The 18,296-nt window shown below is 48.3% G+C and overlaps 1 protein-coding gene across 1 annotated transcript; it reads right to left on the bottom strand.

Moving 5' to 3' along the window:
• Nucleotides 1-13,946: 13,946 nt before the first annotated feature.
• LOC128831186 (uncharacterized) lies at nt 13,947-16,789 on the bottom strand. Its single transcript, XM_054017421.1, has 2 exons — nt 15,442-16,789; nt 13,947-14,562 (listed from the first exon to the last, which is right to left on the bottom strand). The coding sequence occupies exons 1-2, from the start codon at nt 15,812-15,814 to the stop codon at nt 14,060-14,062; spliced, it is 876 nt and encodes a 291-aa protein (XP_053873396.1). The 5' UTR covers nt 15,815-16,789; the 3' UTR covers nt 13,947-14,059.
• Nucleotides 16,790-18,296: the final 1,507 nt, after the last annotated feature.

The raw sequence follows: 18,296 nt of genomic DNA, 5'->3' as shown, positions 1-18,296 counted from the left end.
GTTGATGTAGAACATCGAGGCCGTGTTGTCCGTGAGGACCCAGACCACCCAACCCTCCAGGTGCAAGCAGAAGGCTTTGCATGCCAGCCGTACCACCCTGAGCTCCTTGACGTTTATGAGGAGGGTCAGATCCTGAGCTGACCACAGACCTTGGGTCTGAATGTTCTTCACATGGGCCCCCCATCCCAGGTCCAACGCATCAGACACCAGTTCCAGCGATGGGGCCGTGCCCCTGAACAGGACCCCTTGGAGCATGTTTCTTGGGGAGGACCACCACCGTAGGTAGGTGATCACTGGCTCGGGCACTGTGAGCACGTTGTCCATTCTGTCCCTTGGCTGGGAGAACTCCGAGGCCAATCAGAGCTGGAGGAGCCTCATCCTGAGTCTGGCATGATGGACCACATACGTGCATGCAGACATGTGACCCAAGAGCTGGAGGCACACTCTGGCTGTTGTCACCGGAAACCTTGTGGCCGTGTCGATGAGCCCCTTCAGGGTCTCGAACCTGTCTGGTGGGAGGGAGGCTCTGGCCAATGAGGCGTCCAGGACCGCCCCGATAAACTCTATGCATTGTACCGGGACTAACATGGACTTGGTGTTGTTTACCAACAGGCCCAAAGTGGTGCACGTGGACAGAAGGAGCGCCACGTGATCCTGCACCTGTGACGGGGAGCTTCCCTTGACGAACCAGTCATCCAGATAGGGGAAAATCTGGATCCCCTGGCACCTGAGGTAGGCCACCACCACCAACATACATTTCGTGAATACCCTGGGGGCAGTGGATAGGCCAAATGGGAGGACCATAAATTGGTAGTGTTCCTGCCCCACCGTGAAAAGGAGGAAGTGCCTGTGCCCCTTGAATATATGAATGTGTAAGTACGCGTCCTGCAGATTGAGGGCAGCGTACCAGTCCCCGGGATCCAGGGAGGGGATGATGGAGGCCAGGGAGGCCATGTGGAACTTGAGCTTCACCATGTACTGGTTCGGGCCTCGCAGGTCCAAGATGGGCCTGAGCCCCCCTTTGGCCTTCGGGATAAGGAAATAGCAGGAGTAGTATCCCTTGCCTTTGAACTCCCCTGGTACTGCTTCCACCGCTTCTGGGCCCAAGAGCTGCCCCACCTCCTGCTAAAGCAGAGCCTTGTGCGAGGAGTCCCCCAGGAGGAACGGGGGCGGGGAGGAAGTAAACTGGAGGGTGTAGCTCCGGGGGATGGTGTTGAGGACCCATCGGTCCGAGGTCAGCCGCGACCAATCCGGGAGGAAAGCACACAACCGATAGGAGAAGGGAAGCTTTATTGAGGGTGGATCCCTGATGAGAACTGGCAGGGCACCCTGGGTGTCCTGTCAAAACTGCCTTTTCCCCGCTTGCTTGCCCTTGGAAGACCCAGGCTGGGACTGCCTTTGTGGGTGCCTTTATAGTCCCGTGACTTCTTATAAGCGGTCTCGTATTTTGAATGGGTGGCCTGAGTGGGAGTCTGCTGCAGCTTGAACTTAGGTTTAGCCGGAGCCGGAACACAGAGACCCAGAGTCTGGAGAGTCATGCGGGAGTCTTTCAGGCCATGCAGCTTTGTATCCGTTTGTTCTGCAAACAGAGCTTTGCTGTCAAACAGGAGGTTCTGTCTCGCTGGACAGCCCAGAGAGCAGGAGCCATGACACCCTTCTCATGGACCCCGTGGAGGCCCTGGACTGCATAGCCGTGTCTGCTGCATCTGAAGCTGCCTGTATGGTTGCCCTGGCAGCTGCTGTGCCCTCCTCCACCAGTGCTTTGAACTCCCTCCTCTCGTGCCCCTGGAGGGAGTCCACAAACTTGGGCACAGTCCACAGATTGAACTCATACCGGCCTAGGAGAGCATAGTGGCTCACCACCCATAACTGGAAACTCGAGGACGAATAGTTTTTTCTTCCAAATGAGTCCAGCCTCCTTGAATCTTTATTTTGTGGTGTAGGGGCTGGCTGGCCCTGCCGTTCCCTGTGGTTGATTGACTCGACCACCAGTGAGTTAGGAGCAGGGTGGGTGTATAAGTATTCATGCCCCTTGGTGGGTACAAAATACTTGCATTCCGCTCTCTTAGAGATGGGGACCAATGAGGCCGGGGTTTGCCACAGGGCATTTGAAATTTTTGCCATCCTTTTGTGAAGAGGCAAGGCCACCCTGCCCGGTGCTGAGGAGGACAATACATTAAACAGAGAGTCCGAGGGCTCCTCCATCTCTTCTGCTTGGAGGTGGAGGCTTGATGCACCCTTTTTAAGAGTTCTGGGTAGGCCCTAAAGTCCTCCTGTGGGATGGAGGGACCGTAATCGCCTCATCCGGGGAGGGTGAGGAGGCCGGCGTGGTACTTTGTCTGTCCACTGGCACAGGAGGGGCCATCATCTGGTCGGTCTCTGGGCATGATGCCAAAGATGTATGTCCCACTGACTCCTTCCTCGGAGGGCTGGAGAAGGAGGCTGATGGCCCTTCTGAGGCTCTGGCCACCAAGTGAACCCCCACTGGGGGCTGCGTCGGGGGCCATGGTGCCCACTGGTACCATTGGGCCGGCCATGGGGCCTGGTGGAACTGTACCTGCTGTGGCACTAGCGGAGCTGGCTGTTCGGCCTGGTTGGCCTGGCCCATCGATGGACGACTACGAAGGGAGGCCAGGCTGACATATGACCTGCCGCGGTCCCTGGGCTGGGAGGAGCAGCGGCGCCGGGAGCGATGCTGACCACGGGACTGCAATTCCGATGTGGAGGACCGGTACCGTCGGTAACAGCTGTTCCGCGATCGGCTCTGGTGGGCGGACCCACTACGGCAGGATGCTGGAGATTGATGCCTGGGGCTGTGGAGGCAGTGCCGTGGTGGGGTCCTGGAGCAGGATGATGAATGGGAACGACGTTGACATTCGTGCCGTGACTGGTTGCGATAGCCCTCTCAGACAAGGACCTTTGGCGTCATCTGCCTGGGTCCGTCGGTGTTCGCTCCTCAAGGCTGAGCGGTGCTGAGAGTTTTGGTCAGATGGAACCCAACCAGACAGCCTGGTGGGCGTTGAGGGCAATCCACATGGACTTTGCCCTGAATGGACGCTGGGCAGCAAATGGTGTCAGGAACGTTCCCTCGACCGATACCGGTACCGAACCGGGGGTGACTGCGGAGATCCCCGCTGTGGCTTGCCTCTCGAGCATTGGGCCAACATCGGCGGTGCTCCTGGAACCGGCATGGACATAACATCCTGGGCTGCCTGCAGGGCCTCCGGTGTGGAGGGCATCCGGACATCTGGGGAGGCCTGCTCTGAATAGGCCAGGCGACTCCGCTTGACTTGAGTCGGAGGCCTAGAGGCTGGTGGGGATCGAGGACTTTCCAACATGGGTCTAGCCTCTGTCCTGGGTTTACTCTGGTGCTGCGGCGAAGAAGGCCTCTTCCTAGCCTTCTTGGCATGCCCCATGGAGGGGGAGCGGTGCCGACTAGTCAATGGCACTGAAGGGTCGCCGCGCACCGACACCGCGGTGCCCGGTGCTGACTCAGAGCTGCACGCTGGAGCCGGGGTCAGCGCCAACTCCATCAGAATAGCCTGGAGTCTAATGTCCCTTTCTCTCATGGTCCGAGGCTTAAACGACCTGCAAATCTTGCAGCGATCACTGAAATGGGTTCCCCCAAACAGCATAAACAGTGCTCTGTGTGGCTCATGGAAGCAGTAGCATGTCCCCCCTCCGAATTCTACACGTAGGGGCAGCCAGAAGGCTCTGCACACTGCCCGTGCCCCAAGCGCCGTTTCCTCAGCTCCCATTGGCCGGGAAACACTGCCAATGGGAGCTGTGGGGCTGGCACCTGCGGACCAGGTAGCGTGCAGAGCTGCTTAGCCGCGCCTCCCTGTAGGAGCCAGAGGGGGACATATTGCTGCTTCTGGGAACTGCTGCTTGAGGTAAGCACCACCGAGAGCCTACACCCCAACCCTCTCCTGTGTCACAACCCCAGCCCTGATCCCCCTCTTTCCCTCCAAACCCCTCGGTCCCACCCCAGACCACCCTCCTACACGCCAAACCCCTCATCCTCAGCCCCACCTAGAGCCCTCACACACAACTCTGTGCCCCAACCCTGATTCCCCCTCCTGCTCACTGAACCCTTCGATTCCAGCCCAGAGCACCCCCCTGCACCCCAAATCCCTCATCCTCAGGCCCACACCTCCAGCCAGAGCCTTCATCCCCCCGCCCCCCACCCCCGCCCCAGCCAAGAGCTCTCTCCTACACTCCAAACCCCTCCTCCTCAGCCCCACCCCAGAGTCTGCACCCTCAGCCAGAGCCCTCACACACACTTCTGCACCCCAAACTCTGACCCAGCCCTGATCCCCCTCACCCAGCCCTGATCCCCCTCCTGCTCAACAAACCCTTAGATTCCAGCCCGGAGCACCCTCCTGCACCCCAAATCCCTCATCCCCACATCAGAGCCCAGACTCCCAGTGGAGCCCTCAGCCCCCCGTACCACAACACCCCAAGTGAGGGTGGGAGAGCGAATGACAGAGGGAGAGGGGATGGAGTGAGTGGGGGGGCAGGGTCTCAGAGGAAGGGTGGGGCGGGGCAAGTGTGTTCGGTTTTGTGCGAGTAGAAAGTTGGCAACCCTAGTTGAGAGACCTCTGACTGACTGGTAGCAATCTGGTGTTGCAAGTTTCCACAGTCAGTTCAGTTCTCATTTTGGCGAGTTCAGCACACAGATCCTGGAGTGTGACCTTGCACATCCAAAAGTTCAGCACCCACTGCTCATAATCCTAAACCTGCAGTATGATGCGATCCCATCAGGTGGAACTTGTTTCTTGGGGCCAGAACTGATACTCCACCATCTGTAGTTGCTCCATGAATGCCACCAAGAAGTTTGAATTGGTTGTCGCTATGTCCCACAGCAATCTGTTCTGCACGGAATCATCATCTCCCTTCTTTTCTTGCAGTTCTGCAAATACTGCAAGATCATGCACCCTGGGCTTGCAACGCTCATGACAATAATGCAGAGCTGTGCAGGCTCCATGCGTCTGTCAGAGATGGCTGGCACTGAGGAGAGCCACGTGGGTTTGTGGGAGTTAGGAAAAAAAGGGGGGAAATTATGTATAATTTTACATATGCAATACATATAAAATTAGGGGATGGTGAACATTGCCTTATAGAAAGTTGATCCCATGATCAAAGTCATTCCTGTGCGACCCATTTGGGCCGCAGCATGCGTTGCCAAAACTTCCCAAAATACAGTGCGGTGGACAGTGGCGAATTGCATAATGGGATACTTATCATCCATGGTGCACCACACTCTGAATCAATACAAGCACTTCTGGTAAGTACGCTCACTGCAGAAAACGAGTCAAGTAGGCATTCACACAAGTGACATACTAACTGTGGTGACTGTATGCTGATGTAACTTGAGTTAACTGTGACAGACCCAGACCAGTGGAGTACAGGAGTCTGGTAGAGGGCAAATATACTGGTCACTGGATGAGTAGTTTTCTGTTCCCTGAGTGACCAGAGCAGGGGCTGCACTAGAGTAATCAGGAACCTGCTAGAACCAGTTAAGGCAGGCAGGCTAATTAGGACACCTGGCGCCAATTAAGAAGCAGCTTCTAGAATCAATTAAGGCAGGCTAATCAGGGCACCTGGGTTTTAAAAAGGAGCTCACTTCAGTTTGTGGGGGGAGTGTGAGGAGCTGGGAGCAAGAGGTGCAAGGAGCTGAGAGTGAGAGGGTGTGTGCTGCTGGAAGACTGAGGAGCACAAGCGTTATCAGACACCAGGAGGAAGGTCCTGTGATGAGACTAAGGAAGGTGTTTTGAGGAGGCCATGGGGAAGTAGCCCAGGGAGTTGTAGCTGTCATGCAGCTGTTACAGGAGGCACTATAGACAGCTGCAGTCCACAGGGCCCTGGGCTAGAACCTGGAGTAGAGGGTGGGCCCGGGTTCCCCCCAAACCTCCCAATTGACCTGGACTGTGGGTTCTCCCAGAGGGGAATGTCTCTGGGCTGTTCCTCAACCCACATGGTGAATCTCTGAGGCAAGAAAATCCGCCAATAAGCGCAGGATCCACCAAGATAGAGGAGGAACTTTGTCACATAACCTAAGTTTGTAGTGTAGATATGGCCACAGGTATATGAAATGTAGGGGACAGGCAACAGGAAAAGTATGAGGCTAGGCCAAGATTCTTTCAGGTGTTTAAGCTCCTGCTTTTGTGGAACTGGGCCTACTATACCCTAAAGGCTCAGGAACAAAGAGGCATATAAAAAGAACCCAATATCATTTAAAAGATGTCATGACTTGAGGGTGTATAACTCATGATTTTTGAATTCTTGTGGTTGTCAAGCTATGTTGGGGTTGTAGATGTGTGTTCATAATGTTATGAAGACCAAAACTATGAGTTCAAAAAAATTAGATAAGTTCCTCAGGATGGAGCCATCAATGGCTATTAGCCAAGATGATCAAGGATGCAACCCAATGTTCTGGGTATCCCTAAACCTCTGACTGCCAAATGCTGGGAGTGGACGATGCAAGGGATGGATCATGCGAGGATTGTTCTGTTCTGTTCATTCCCTCTGAAGCACCTGGCACTGGCCACTGTCAGAAGACAAGATCCTGGGCTAGATGGACCATTGTTTTGACCCACTATGGCTAGTCTTATGTTCAGCAAAACTTACAATAGATTTTTGCTTTTAAGAAGGATTTACTATGAGACAGTGTACTGCCCTTATTGAATATTTGAGAATCAAGTTCTACACACAAGCAGTGACATGTGAAAAAGCACTAAGGGCTGGATTGAGAGGCAAAATAACAGTTACAAAAGGCAATCCCCAGTAGTGGATCAAATGAAAGCAAAGTTTTGACACCAGGCCAGGAAATCAGTCAGACTGGAAGTCACATGATCCAACAGAATAAACTTGTGCTATAAAAATAAAAAGTTAGAATTAAAAATTCCAAATTAAAAATCACAGTAAAAAACATAGCAAGTGGTATATTAAAAACAGAGATGTCATTGCTAAGACTATTAGCAACTATTTACTTATAAATATTTTTAATGAGTATCAGTGGATTAAATATTAATCTTCAAGGTTCTTCATTAAATTGGCCCAAACAACACCTCACTTTTGAAAATGACAACTTCTCTTGGCAGCTGTGTTCCTCTAGAACTAAAAAAACTGTCCACCTCAGCAGGCTATAAAGCTTTCTTTGCAATCAGCAGAACCCTGCGCGGATATAAAATTTGTGTCTGCATCCAATCTGCGATGCGCAAACATGGTCCATGGATGTGGTTATCCACGGATTTGCAGGGTTCTAGCAACTGGGCTAGTGCTTTGTAGTTTCTTACCAGAGGACAACCAAAAATCTCTCATTTCTGAATGAAATGTAAAATTCATTTATTTGAAAACATTCTCACAGCTGCAACTGCAGCAGAAAAAATACAAAGATAAAGCAGGAAAGAGGAAAGCAAACAGCCATAACAGGAGGGGAGAAGGAAACTAAGTAAGACTACACAGAAGTAGGGTAAAAAATTGGAGCACCAGCTTACTGTGATCTCTTTTGGGAGATGCTCAGTTGTAGTTGCATCCTTCAATGTCAGATAAGAGATTACTTGCTCTTAAGATAATAAGACCAGAGAATATCCACAGAGTTAAAAATAATTTAGAAATCATGCAATAAATAAGACAGGAAGAATGAATCTGTGGTTAGAACACTGGACTGGTAGTCAGGAGTTCAGGGTTTGGGTTTCAACAGACTTCTACCCTAGTTTTCCCCATCAGTAAAATAGGGATACTTTCCTGTCCCATAAATGTGTTGGGAACAGTAATTGTTTTTGAAGCTCTTTGACATGCTCAAAAGTCACAGCAGAAATGTATTAAATGGGGATATCAGGTGATATATCTGGCAATGATTTGTGGCATCAGAAATCTACAAGGATTCCTTCTTCTTCCCTCCCAATCTCCTTTCTTCCAAAACTGCAGAATTTCTGCAAGCGGTTATTTTTAATATCTGTTCTACTTGGCCCTTATATTTCATCATACCAGATTTTCTTTACGCATTAAAAGTCAAACATTTGTAGGCAAGTTACCCACCCTTTATAACTCTAATTTATAAAGAATGTAGCAACCAGTGATCATTACAAATTTTGCAAGCAGGAAAATATTCTATGGATGTGATTGCAGAAATGGATAAGGTGAATGGGGATGGTGTAACAACTGAAATGCTTTCAGGCATATATTTTTGGGTGTTAATTTTCTCCCTCAAACTGAACAGGGACAGGTCAGGTCCTTACTTGGACAGGAAGCCTCATTGGAACATAAACTGAAGGAAGTAATGTTTTCTCAGATTGTACTGAACAATGGCCCAGCACCATGGTACATTCTTTCAACTGTCAGCTTCTTGGCTTAAACATGTCTTATAAAAAGCATTTATCCTACTTGCTGCCCCATTCCCCAGTACATGCTACTGCCTGACCAGAACAATTTCCATACCCTTTGTTCATTGAGCTGCTGCTCTACATGAGATGTCATTACTATATTAGATAATGATCTCCTAAGGGGAGGATGGTAATACTTCTTTGTAATTTCTGAAGGCGAAAGCCAGTGTCAGTTTTTAAAATGAAACATTAAAATACATGGGGGGGGGGGGGGGGAGTTCAGAGTTGACATTTTGCTCACCACACCAGTAATTTTCTAATCTGTCTCAGAAAAGTAGCGAATAAGACAGTAGTCTGTCAGCTGTCCAAATGTGTGTGTAATCTTTGGTGATCTCAAAGTTCCCAGTAGGAAGGTTTCTCTGAAAAAATGAAGAACAGGAGTACTTGTGGCACCTTAGAGACTAACAAATTTATTAGAGCATAAGCTTTCGTGGACTACAGCCCACTTCTTCGGATGCATATAGAATGGAACATATAATGAGGAGATATATATACACACATACAGAGAGCATAAACAGGTGGGAGTTGTCTTATCAACTCTGAGAGGCCAATTAATTAAGAGAAAAAAAACTTTTGAAGTGATAATCAAGCTAGCCGAGTACAGACAGTGTGATAAGAAGTGTGAGAGTACTTACAAGGGGAGATAGAGTCAACGTTTGTAATGGCTCAGCCATTCCCAGTCCTTATTCAAACCGGAGTTGATTGTGTCTAGTTTGCATATCAATTCTAGCTCTGCAGTCTCTCTTTGGAGTCTGTTTTTGAAGTTTTTCTGTTGTAATATAGCCACCCGCAGGTCTGTCACTGAATGACCAGACAGGTTAAAGTGTTCTCCCACTGGTTTTTGAGTATTTTGATTCCTGATGTCAGATTTGTGTCCATTAATTCTTTTGCGTAGAGACTGTCCGGTTTGGCCAATGTACATGGCAGAGGGGCATTGCTGGCACATGATGGCATATATCACATTGGTAGATGTGCAGGTGAACGAGCCCCTGATGGTATGGCTGATGTGATTAGGTCCTATGATGATGTCACTTGAATAGATATGTGGACAGAGTTGGCATCGGGGTTTGTTACAAGGATAGGTTCCTGGGTTAGTGGTTTTGTTCAGTGATGTGTGGTTGCTGGTGAGTATTTGCTTTAGGTTGGGGGGTTGTCTGTAAGCGAGGACAGGTCTGTCTCCCAAGATCTGTGAGAGTAAAGGATCATCTTTCAGGATAGGTTGTAGATCTCTGATGATGTGCTGGAGAGGTTTTAGTTGGGGGCTGAAGGTGACAGCTAGTGGTGTTCTGTTATTTTCTTTGTTGGGCCTGTCTTGTAGGAGGTGACTTCTGGGTACTCGTCTGGCTCTGTCAATCTGTTTTTTCACTTCAGCAGGTGGGTATTGTAGTTTTAAGAATGCTTGATAGAGATCTTGTAGGTGCTTGTCTCTATCCGAGGGATTGGAGCAAATGCGGTTATATCTTAGAGCTTGGCTGTAGACAATGGATCGTGTGGTGTGTCCTGGATGGAAGCTGGAGGCATGTAGGTAAGTGTAGCGGTCAGTAGGTTTCCGGTATAGGGTGGTATTGATGTGACCATCGCTTATTAGCACAGTAGTGTCCAGGAAATGGACCGCTTGTGTGGATTGATCTAGGCTGAGGTTGATGGTGGGATGGAAATTATTGAAATCATGGTGAAATTCCTCAAGGGCTTCTTTTCCATGGGTCCAGATGATGAAGATGTCATCAATGTAGCGCAAGTAGAGTAGGGGCGTTAGGGGACGAGAGCTAAGGAAGCGTTGTTCTAAGTCAGCCATAAAAATGTTGGCATATTGTGGGGCCATGCGGGTACCCATAGCAGTGCCGCTGACTTGAAGGTATATATTGTCCCCAAATGTGAAATAGTTGTGGGTGAGGACAAAATCACAAAGTTCAGCCACCAGGTTAGCTGTGACATTATCAGGGATACTGTTCCTGATAGCTTGTAGTCCATCTTTGTGTGGAATATTGGTGTAGAGGGCTTCTACGTCCATAGTGGCCAGGATGGTGTTTTCTGGAAGATCACCGATGGATTGTAGTTTCCTCAGGAAGTCAGTGGTGTCTCGAAGATAGCTGGGAGTGCTGGTAGCGTAGGGTCTTAGGACAGAGTCTACATAACCAGACAAGCCTGATGTTAGGGTGCCAATGCCTGAGATGATGGGGCGTCCAGGATATCCAGGTTTATGGATCTTGGGTAGCAAATAGAATACCCCTGGTCGGGGTTCTAGGCATGTGTCTGTACGGATTTGTTCCTGAGCTTTGTCAGGTGGAAAAAATGCTCCACCACAATTGCCAACTCTTTTTATACTCTCAGCAGAGAGTCGAGAGACTAAATTATCCTCATATTTCAGAATAATATTGGCACATTGATGAGGTATCTTGCACTTCTACATACTGGACTTGATTCTGTGGATAACAGAAGTTTCACTTTCTGAGACTATCAATCTGGCACCTTTCACAATCACTGCATTCTATTTTATCTTAAATTTAATGTTATTTCTTCATTGTAGGTACACGGAGGTGTGATGCTGGTGGACCAGGTCATGCTAGAATGTATTCGGCTCAATTTACTTGTGTATTAGTGCAGATCAAAGTAATGGTCAGTTGTATAAGAGTGTATTGTGTGGTTAAACTTCATGAAAACTAATGGGATGTTATTTGCATGTTTTCACTTATGTTCCTGTTATAACGTAATAACACACATTTACCTTATGTATACCCCTGCAACTAAACAACCCATCAAAGAAATCTTGTGACACAATAATGAAGGACTTAAACATAGAACGCTAATTTCAAAGCAAGTGGCCATTATATACATGATGGTCAGAGGTCAAAAGACTAGGTACATTCCTCACTCACCATCATCAAAGGAAAAGCCCACATGGATAGAGACAGTGTCAGCTTGCTTTCTATATGAAGAAACTATAAATATGGATTCAAAGATCTGACTGGACTGTTCCAGGGAAGTGTTTCAGATGCAAAACAGAGATCCCCAGAGACAATCTGGGTACCCTGAAAGCCTTCTGGGAAACTGGCAGTTTATTACATCATTAACATCATATGGAATTACAAACTGTGACTCACCTGTTAATATATTGTACCTGCATTAACCTCTCAATGACTCAATTCCTATTGTTAGCTAATAAACGTATAGTTAGTTTCCTATAGAATTGGCTGCCAATGTTGTCTTTGGTGTAAGTTCTGGAGTGCCAATTGATCTGGGGTAAGTGGCTAGTCTCTTGGTATGGGTGTGATTTTTGGTTTTAATAACCTTTTACCACAAAGTTCAGTTTGTCTAGGTGGCAAGATACCATGAAGTCACAGACTGTCCCCTTAGGGTATGTCTACACTATGAAATTAGTTCGAATTTATAAAAGCCGGTTTTATAGAAATCGGTTGTATACAGCCGATTGTGTGTGTCCCCACATAAAATGCTCTAAGTGCTCTAGTCGGCGGACTGCGTCCACAGTACGAGGCTAGCGTAGACTTCCGGAGCATTGCACTATGGGTAGCTATCCCACAGTTCCCGCAGTCTCCGCTGCCCCTTGGAATTCTGGGTTGAGATCCCAATGCCCGGATGATGCAAAACAGTGTCGCCGGAGGTTCTGGGTACATGTCGTCAGGCCCCTCCCCCTCCGTCACAGCAACGGCAGACAATAGATTCGCGCCTTTTTACCTGGGTTACCTGTGCAGACAACATACCACGGCAAGCATGGAGCCCGCTCAGCTCACCGTCACCATATGTCCTCTGGGTGCCGGCAGACATGGGACTGCATTGCTACACAGCAGCAGCTGCTAACTGCCTTTTGGCGGTAGATGGTGCAGTAGACTGGTAGCCTTCATCGGCGATCTGGGTGCTGGCAGCCATGGGGCTGCATTGCACCAGCCCCTTGCCTTTTGGCAGTAGATGGTGTATTACGACTGGTAACCGTCCTATTACAAGTTGGCTCATCGCACATTAGCAGAGTCTTCCCTGAGCAGCAGATTGTGCAATAGGCCTGAAGGCCATCGTAATACACTAACTGCCAAGCGCCCAGTATTTGCTGCCAAGCACCCAGAAAGATGCCGAGGGCTATCAGTCACGCTCCATAGCTAGCACTGGGATCATGGAGCCCGCTCAGATCACCACGGCAATTATGAGCACTATGAACACCACGCACATTGTCCTGGAGTATATGCAGAGCCAGGACATGCCAAGGCAAAACCCGGACCAGCCGAGGAGGCGATTGCAGCGCGGCGAAGAGAGTGATGAGGAAATTGACATGGACATAGACCTCTCACAAGGCACAGGCCCCAGCAATGTGGAAATCATGGTGTCACTGGGGCAGGTTCATGCCGTGGAACGCCGATTCTGGGCCCGGGAAACAAGCACGGACTGGTGGGACCGCATCGTGCTGCAGGTGTGGGACGATTCCCAGTGGCTGCGAAACTTTCGCATGCGTAAGGCCACTTTCATGGAACTTTGTGACTTGCTTTCCCCTGCCCTGAAACGCCAGGATACCAAGATGAGAGCAGCCCTCACAGTTGAGAAGCGAGTGGCGATAGTCCTGTGGAAGCTTGCAACGCCAGACAGCTACCGGTCAGTCGGGAATCAATTTGGAGTGGGCAAATCTACGGTGGGGGCTGCTGTGATCCAATTTGCCAGGGCAATGAAAGACCTGGTGATATCAAGGGTAGTAACTCTGGGCAACATGCAGGCAATAGTGGATGGTTTTGCTGAAATGGGATTCCCAAACTGTGGCGGGGCCATAGACGGAACCCATATCCCTATCTTGTCACCGGAGCACCAAGCCACCGACTACGTAAACCGCAAGGGGTACTTTTCAATGCTGCTGCAAGCCCTGGTGGATCACAAGGGACGTTTCACCAATATCAACGTGGGATGGCCGGGAAAGGTACACGATGGTCGCATCTTCAGGAACTCTGGTCTGTTTCGAAAGCTGGAGGAAGGGACTTTCTTCCCGGACCAGAAAGTAACCGTTGGGGATGTTGAAATGCCTATCGTGATCCTTGGGGACCCAGCCTACCCCTTAATGCCATGGCTCATGAAGGCATACACAGGCAGCCTGGACAGTAGTCAGGACCTGTTCAACTACAGGCTGAGCAAGTGCCGAATGGTGGTGGAATGTCCATTTGGACGTTTAAAAGCGCGCTGGCGCAGCTTACTGACTCGCGGAGACCTCAGCGAAAAGAATATCCCCATTGTTATTGCTGCTTGCTGTGCGCTCCACAATATCTGTGAGAGTAAGGGGGAGACCTTTATGGCAGGGTGGGAGGTTGAGGCAACTCGCCTGGCCGCTGATTACGCGCAGCCAGACACCAGGGCGGTTAGAGGAGCACAGCAGGGCGCGGTGCGCATCAGAGAAGCTTTGAAAACGAGTTTTGTGACTGGCGAGGCTACGGTGTGAAACTTCTGTTTGTTTCTCCTTGATGAACCCTCCAAACCCCCCCCCCCCGATTCACTCTACTTCCCTGTAAACCAACCACCCCACCCTCCCCAATTTGAGCACCGCTTGCAGAGGCAATAAAGTCATTGTTTTTTCACATTCATACATTCTTTATTAGTTCCTCACAGAAGTAGGGGGATAATTGCCAAGGTAGCCTGGGATGGGTGGGGGAGGAGGGATGGAAAAGGACACACTGCATTTTAAAACTTTAACTCTTATTGAAGGCCAGCCTTCTGATGCTTGGGCGATCATCTGGGGTGGAGTGACTGGGTGGACGGAGGCCCCCCCACCGTGTTCTTGGGCGTCTGGGTGAGGAGGCTATGGAACTTGGGGAGGAGGGCTGTTGGTTAAACAGGGGCTGTAGCGGCGGTCTCTGCTCCTGCTGCCTTTCCTGCAGCTCAACCATACGCTCGAGCATATCAGTTTGATGCTCCAGCAGATGGAGCATTGACTCTTGCCGTCTGTCTGCAAGCTGACGCCACCTATCGTCTTCAGCCCGCCACTTGCTCTTTTCATCCCGCCATTCAGCCCGCCACCTCTCCTCTCGTTCATATTGTGCTTTTCTCATGTCCAACATTGACTGCCTCCACGCATTCTGCTGTGCTCTATCAGCGTGGGAGGACATCTGCAGCTCCGTGAACATATCGTCCCACGTCCTACGTTTTCTCTTTCTAATGTTCACTAGCCTCTGCGAAGGAGAAACATTTGCAGCTGGTGGAGGAGAAGGGAGAGGTGGTTAAAAAAGACACATTTTAGAGAACAATGGGTACACTCTTTCATTACAAGGTCGCATTTTTCCTCTGCCTGCCGGTTTGGTATGAGAGATCACTCACGCAGTGCCCCAGGCAACATATTTCGGCTTGCAGGCAGCCATGGTAGGCCACAGTGATTTGGCTTTTTTAACCTTCTTAACATGCGGGAAAGGTTTTAAACAGCAGCGCATTTCCCATATCAAGGATGAATTGGGTTGTCCATTTAAAATGGGTTTTCAATGTAAAAGGAGGGGCTGCGGTTTCCCGGTTAACATGCGGCACAAACCCAAGTAAACCACCCCACCCCCCCCACACGATTCTCTGGGATGATCACTACACCCCTCCCCCCACCGCGTGGTTAACAGCGGGGAACATTTCTGTTCAGAAGAGCAGGAACAGGCACCTCTGAATGTCCCCTTAATAAAATCACCCCATTTCAACCAGGTGACCGTGAATGATATCACTCTCCTGAGGATAACAAAGAGAGATAAGGAATGGATATTGTCTGCATGCCAGCAAACACCGGGACCATACGCTGCCATGCTTTGTTATGCAATGATTCCAGACTATGTGCTACTGGCCTGGCGTGGTAAAGTGTCCTACTATGGCGGACGGGATAAGGCAGCCCTCCCCAGAAACCTTTTGCAAAGGCTTTGGGAGTACATAAAGGAGAGCTTTCTGGAGATGTCCCTGGAGGATTTCCGCTCCATCCCCATACACGTTAACAGACTTTTGCAGTAGATGTACTGGCCGCGATTGCCAGGGCAAATTAATCATTAAACACGCTTGCTTTTAAACCATGTGTAGTGTTTACAAATATTTACAAAGGTACACTCACCAGAGGTCTCCTGTGTGAGTTTGGGGGTTACTGGTTCCAGGTCCAGGGTCACAAACATATCCTGGCTGTTGGGGAAACCGGTTTCTCCGCTTCCTTGCTGCTGTGAACTACCTACAGTACCTCCATCCTCATCTTCCTCGTTCCCCGAACCGTCTTCCCTGTGTGTTTCTCCATTGATGGAGTCATAGCACACGGTTGGGGTAGTGGTGGCTGCACCCCCTAGAATGGCATGCAGCTCTGCGTAGAAGCGGCAAGTTTGCGGCTCTGCCCCGGACCTTCCGTTTGCTTCTCTGGCTTTATGGTAAGCTTGCCGTAGCTCCTTAATTTTCACCCGGCACTGCTGTGTGTCCCTGTTATGGCCTCGGTCCTTCATGGCCTTGGAGACCTTTTCTAATACTTTGCCATTTCTTTTACTGCTACGGAGTTCAGCTAGCACTGCTTCATCTCCTCATATGGCGAGCAGATCCCGTACCTCCCGTTCGGTCCATGCTGGAGCTCTTTTGCGATCCTGGGACTCCATCACGGTTACCTGTGCTGATGAGCTCTGCGTGGTCACCTGTGCTCTCCACGCTGAGCAAACAGGAAATGAAATTCAAACGTTCGCGGGTCTTTTCCTGTCTACCTGGTCAGTGCATCTGAGTTGAGAGTGCTGTCCAGAGCGGTCACAATGAAGCACTGTGGGATAGCTCCCGGAGGCCAATAACGTCGAATTCCGTCCACACTACCCCAATTCCAACCCGCAAAGGCCGATTTTATCGCTAATCCCCTCGTCGGAGGTGGTGTAAAGAAACCGGTTTAAAGGACCCTTTAAGTCGAAAGAAAGGGCTTTGTTGTGTGGACGTGTCCAGGCTTAATTCGATTTAACGCTGCTAAAGTCGACCTAAACCCGTAGTGTAGACCAGGCCTTAGACTTTCCAATTTAAGACTGGTATAATGATCCAGGAGTTTACATTTGTTACTGGTGTGGTGAACTCTAATTATAGAACACACCACCAGCTTGGGAAATCTGCCCTGTTTTCTGGCAGTTGGTCCTGAGATAGGCACTCAGAGTTGTGAGCCACTCCAGACAGTATGACAGAAGGTTCTACAAACTAATCATTCACTGCACTCACAAGAATGACAAGCAAAAGTCCAAAATACCATTTTGGTGTCAGAAGATTTTCCCTCTTTCTGACTCCCCATAGGAAGCTTGCACAACATTCAAATAAAGAGGAGTGCTAGAAATCCTTAAAGACTAAGCAAATCAGTTACTGATAACAAACTCCAATGTTCCCAATGTAGTGAAAGTTAAGAATGATTAAATAGTTGGTGTGAATCAAACAATTACATATTGTTCATAATATTGGGGGGGGGGGGGGGGGGAAGAGAGGTGGTGGTAAGTGAGAAAAGGAAGAGGTCCAAAAGTCATGGCTTCAGGCAAAAGTATCAATCCCGTAATACCTAATGAAAGGATCACGGTAGACTGTAGCTTCATATTTTCCAGCAAGATAAAAGCAGGGGAGGGGAGAAGAGAGGCAGGATGAGTTAATGCTAGCCAGATAAGGGTGAAATTTTACAAATCTAAGCTGTCTGAGGAAAATAAGTAATAGTGAGAAAGTTGGTTATTTAATAAATGATGGAGATGAAATTGACACAAATGGCTAATACTACCTCTAAAAATAATGATCAACAAAGAAAATATAGAAAACTGACTAAATAGGAAAGAAAACCCTGTTATTGATAAAGAGATAAGGAAATACTTGGAACATTTGACCATATACAAATTAGCCACTCTGGAAAATATGGCTCATACAGTATTAACAGAATTAGTTAATGAACTTACTCTATGTACTATTGACCATTATTTTCTGAAATGAAATTCAGGTAACTGGGAAGTTTCAAAAGACTGGGAAAAAACAAATGAAGTTTTCAAAAAATAAAAAGTGATCCTTGAAATCCATATATTGAATTTTTATTCCTAACAATGGAACAGATGGGGACAAATTCATGAAATAGCTACAGAACAACAGGACCATAAATGGTAAGTAGAAATTCACACAGGGTAAACTGTGAGGAATTCCAAACACTGGAAAGGCAAAAGAGAGAATTCCAAAGGACCTTGACAAATTAGAAACATGGACAGAAATAATTCAATTGGAAAAATACTAGCTAACAGATCTTAATTCAATTCAATGCACAAACATACAAGGAATGGAAACTTGGAAAGCAGTAATGCTGAAGACTTAAGAATGATAATGGACCAAAAGTTAGACTTGAGCAAGCAAGTACGATTTGGCTCCAATCTAATACAGTTTGCCTACACAAAAAGGATCATTCCACAGAGCAAGGAGGTAGCATTTTCTCTCCATACTGCTCTGGTGAGACTTCACCTAGTAGATTATGTTCAATTTTGGCAACCCATTCCTAGAGATGCTGACAAGTTAGACATCACTCAAAAGAGCAGAGCAACAAAATGACCTTCTGCTGTTTTCTGTATAATCAGGGTGGATAAAAATCAATGATTTAAAAAAAAAAATCCAATTTTTTTAAATTAAATTGGATTTTTTTTTATAAAATGCTTTTTGAGGGGAAAACCTCTCATAATGGAATAGGAATTATAAATTCTAATTCTATAGTATGAGACAATATATTCATGTAATATTTAAGAAAAGTTTTGTAAATGAGAATCAATAGTTCATGGATTAAGGTCCCAATCTTATGGGGTTCCAGGGGCTTCTGTATAGATTATTTAGGTTCATCTTTCTATCTACCCAATGGGACTCAGTGCTCAGTCTAGAGGATACCAGCAGAGATGCTTAGTTTTGCAGTTCTCAAACTGTGAATTTGTGTCTCCAGAGATAACATGATTGTTAACA

The sequence above is a fragment of the Malaclemys terrapin genome, chromosome 2 (genome assembly GCF_027887155.1).
Source record: "Malaclemys terrapin pileata isolate rMalTer1 chromosome 2, rMalTer1.hap1, whole genome shotgun sequence".
Classification (NCBI taxonomy): domain Eukaryota; kingdom Metazoa; phylum Chordata; order Testudines; family Emydidae; genus Malaclemys; species Malaclemys terrapin.
This window is presented reverse-complemented; position numbering and strand designations above follow the sequence as displayed.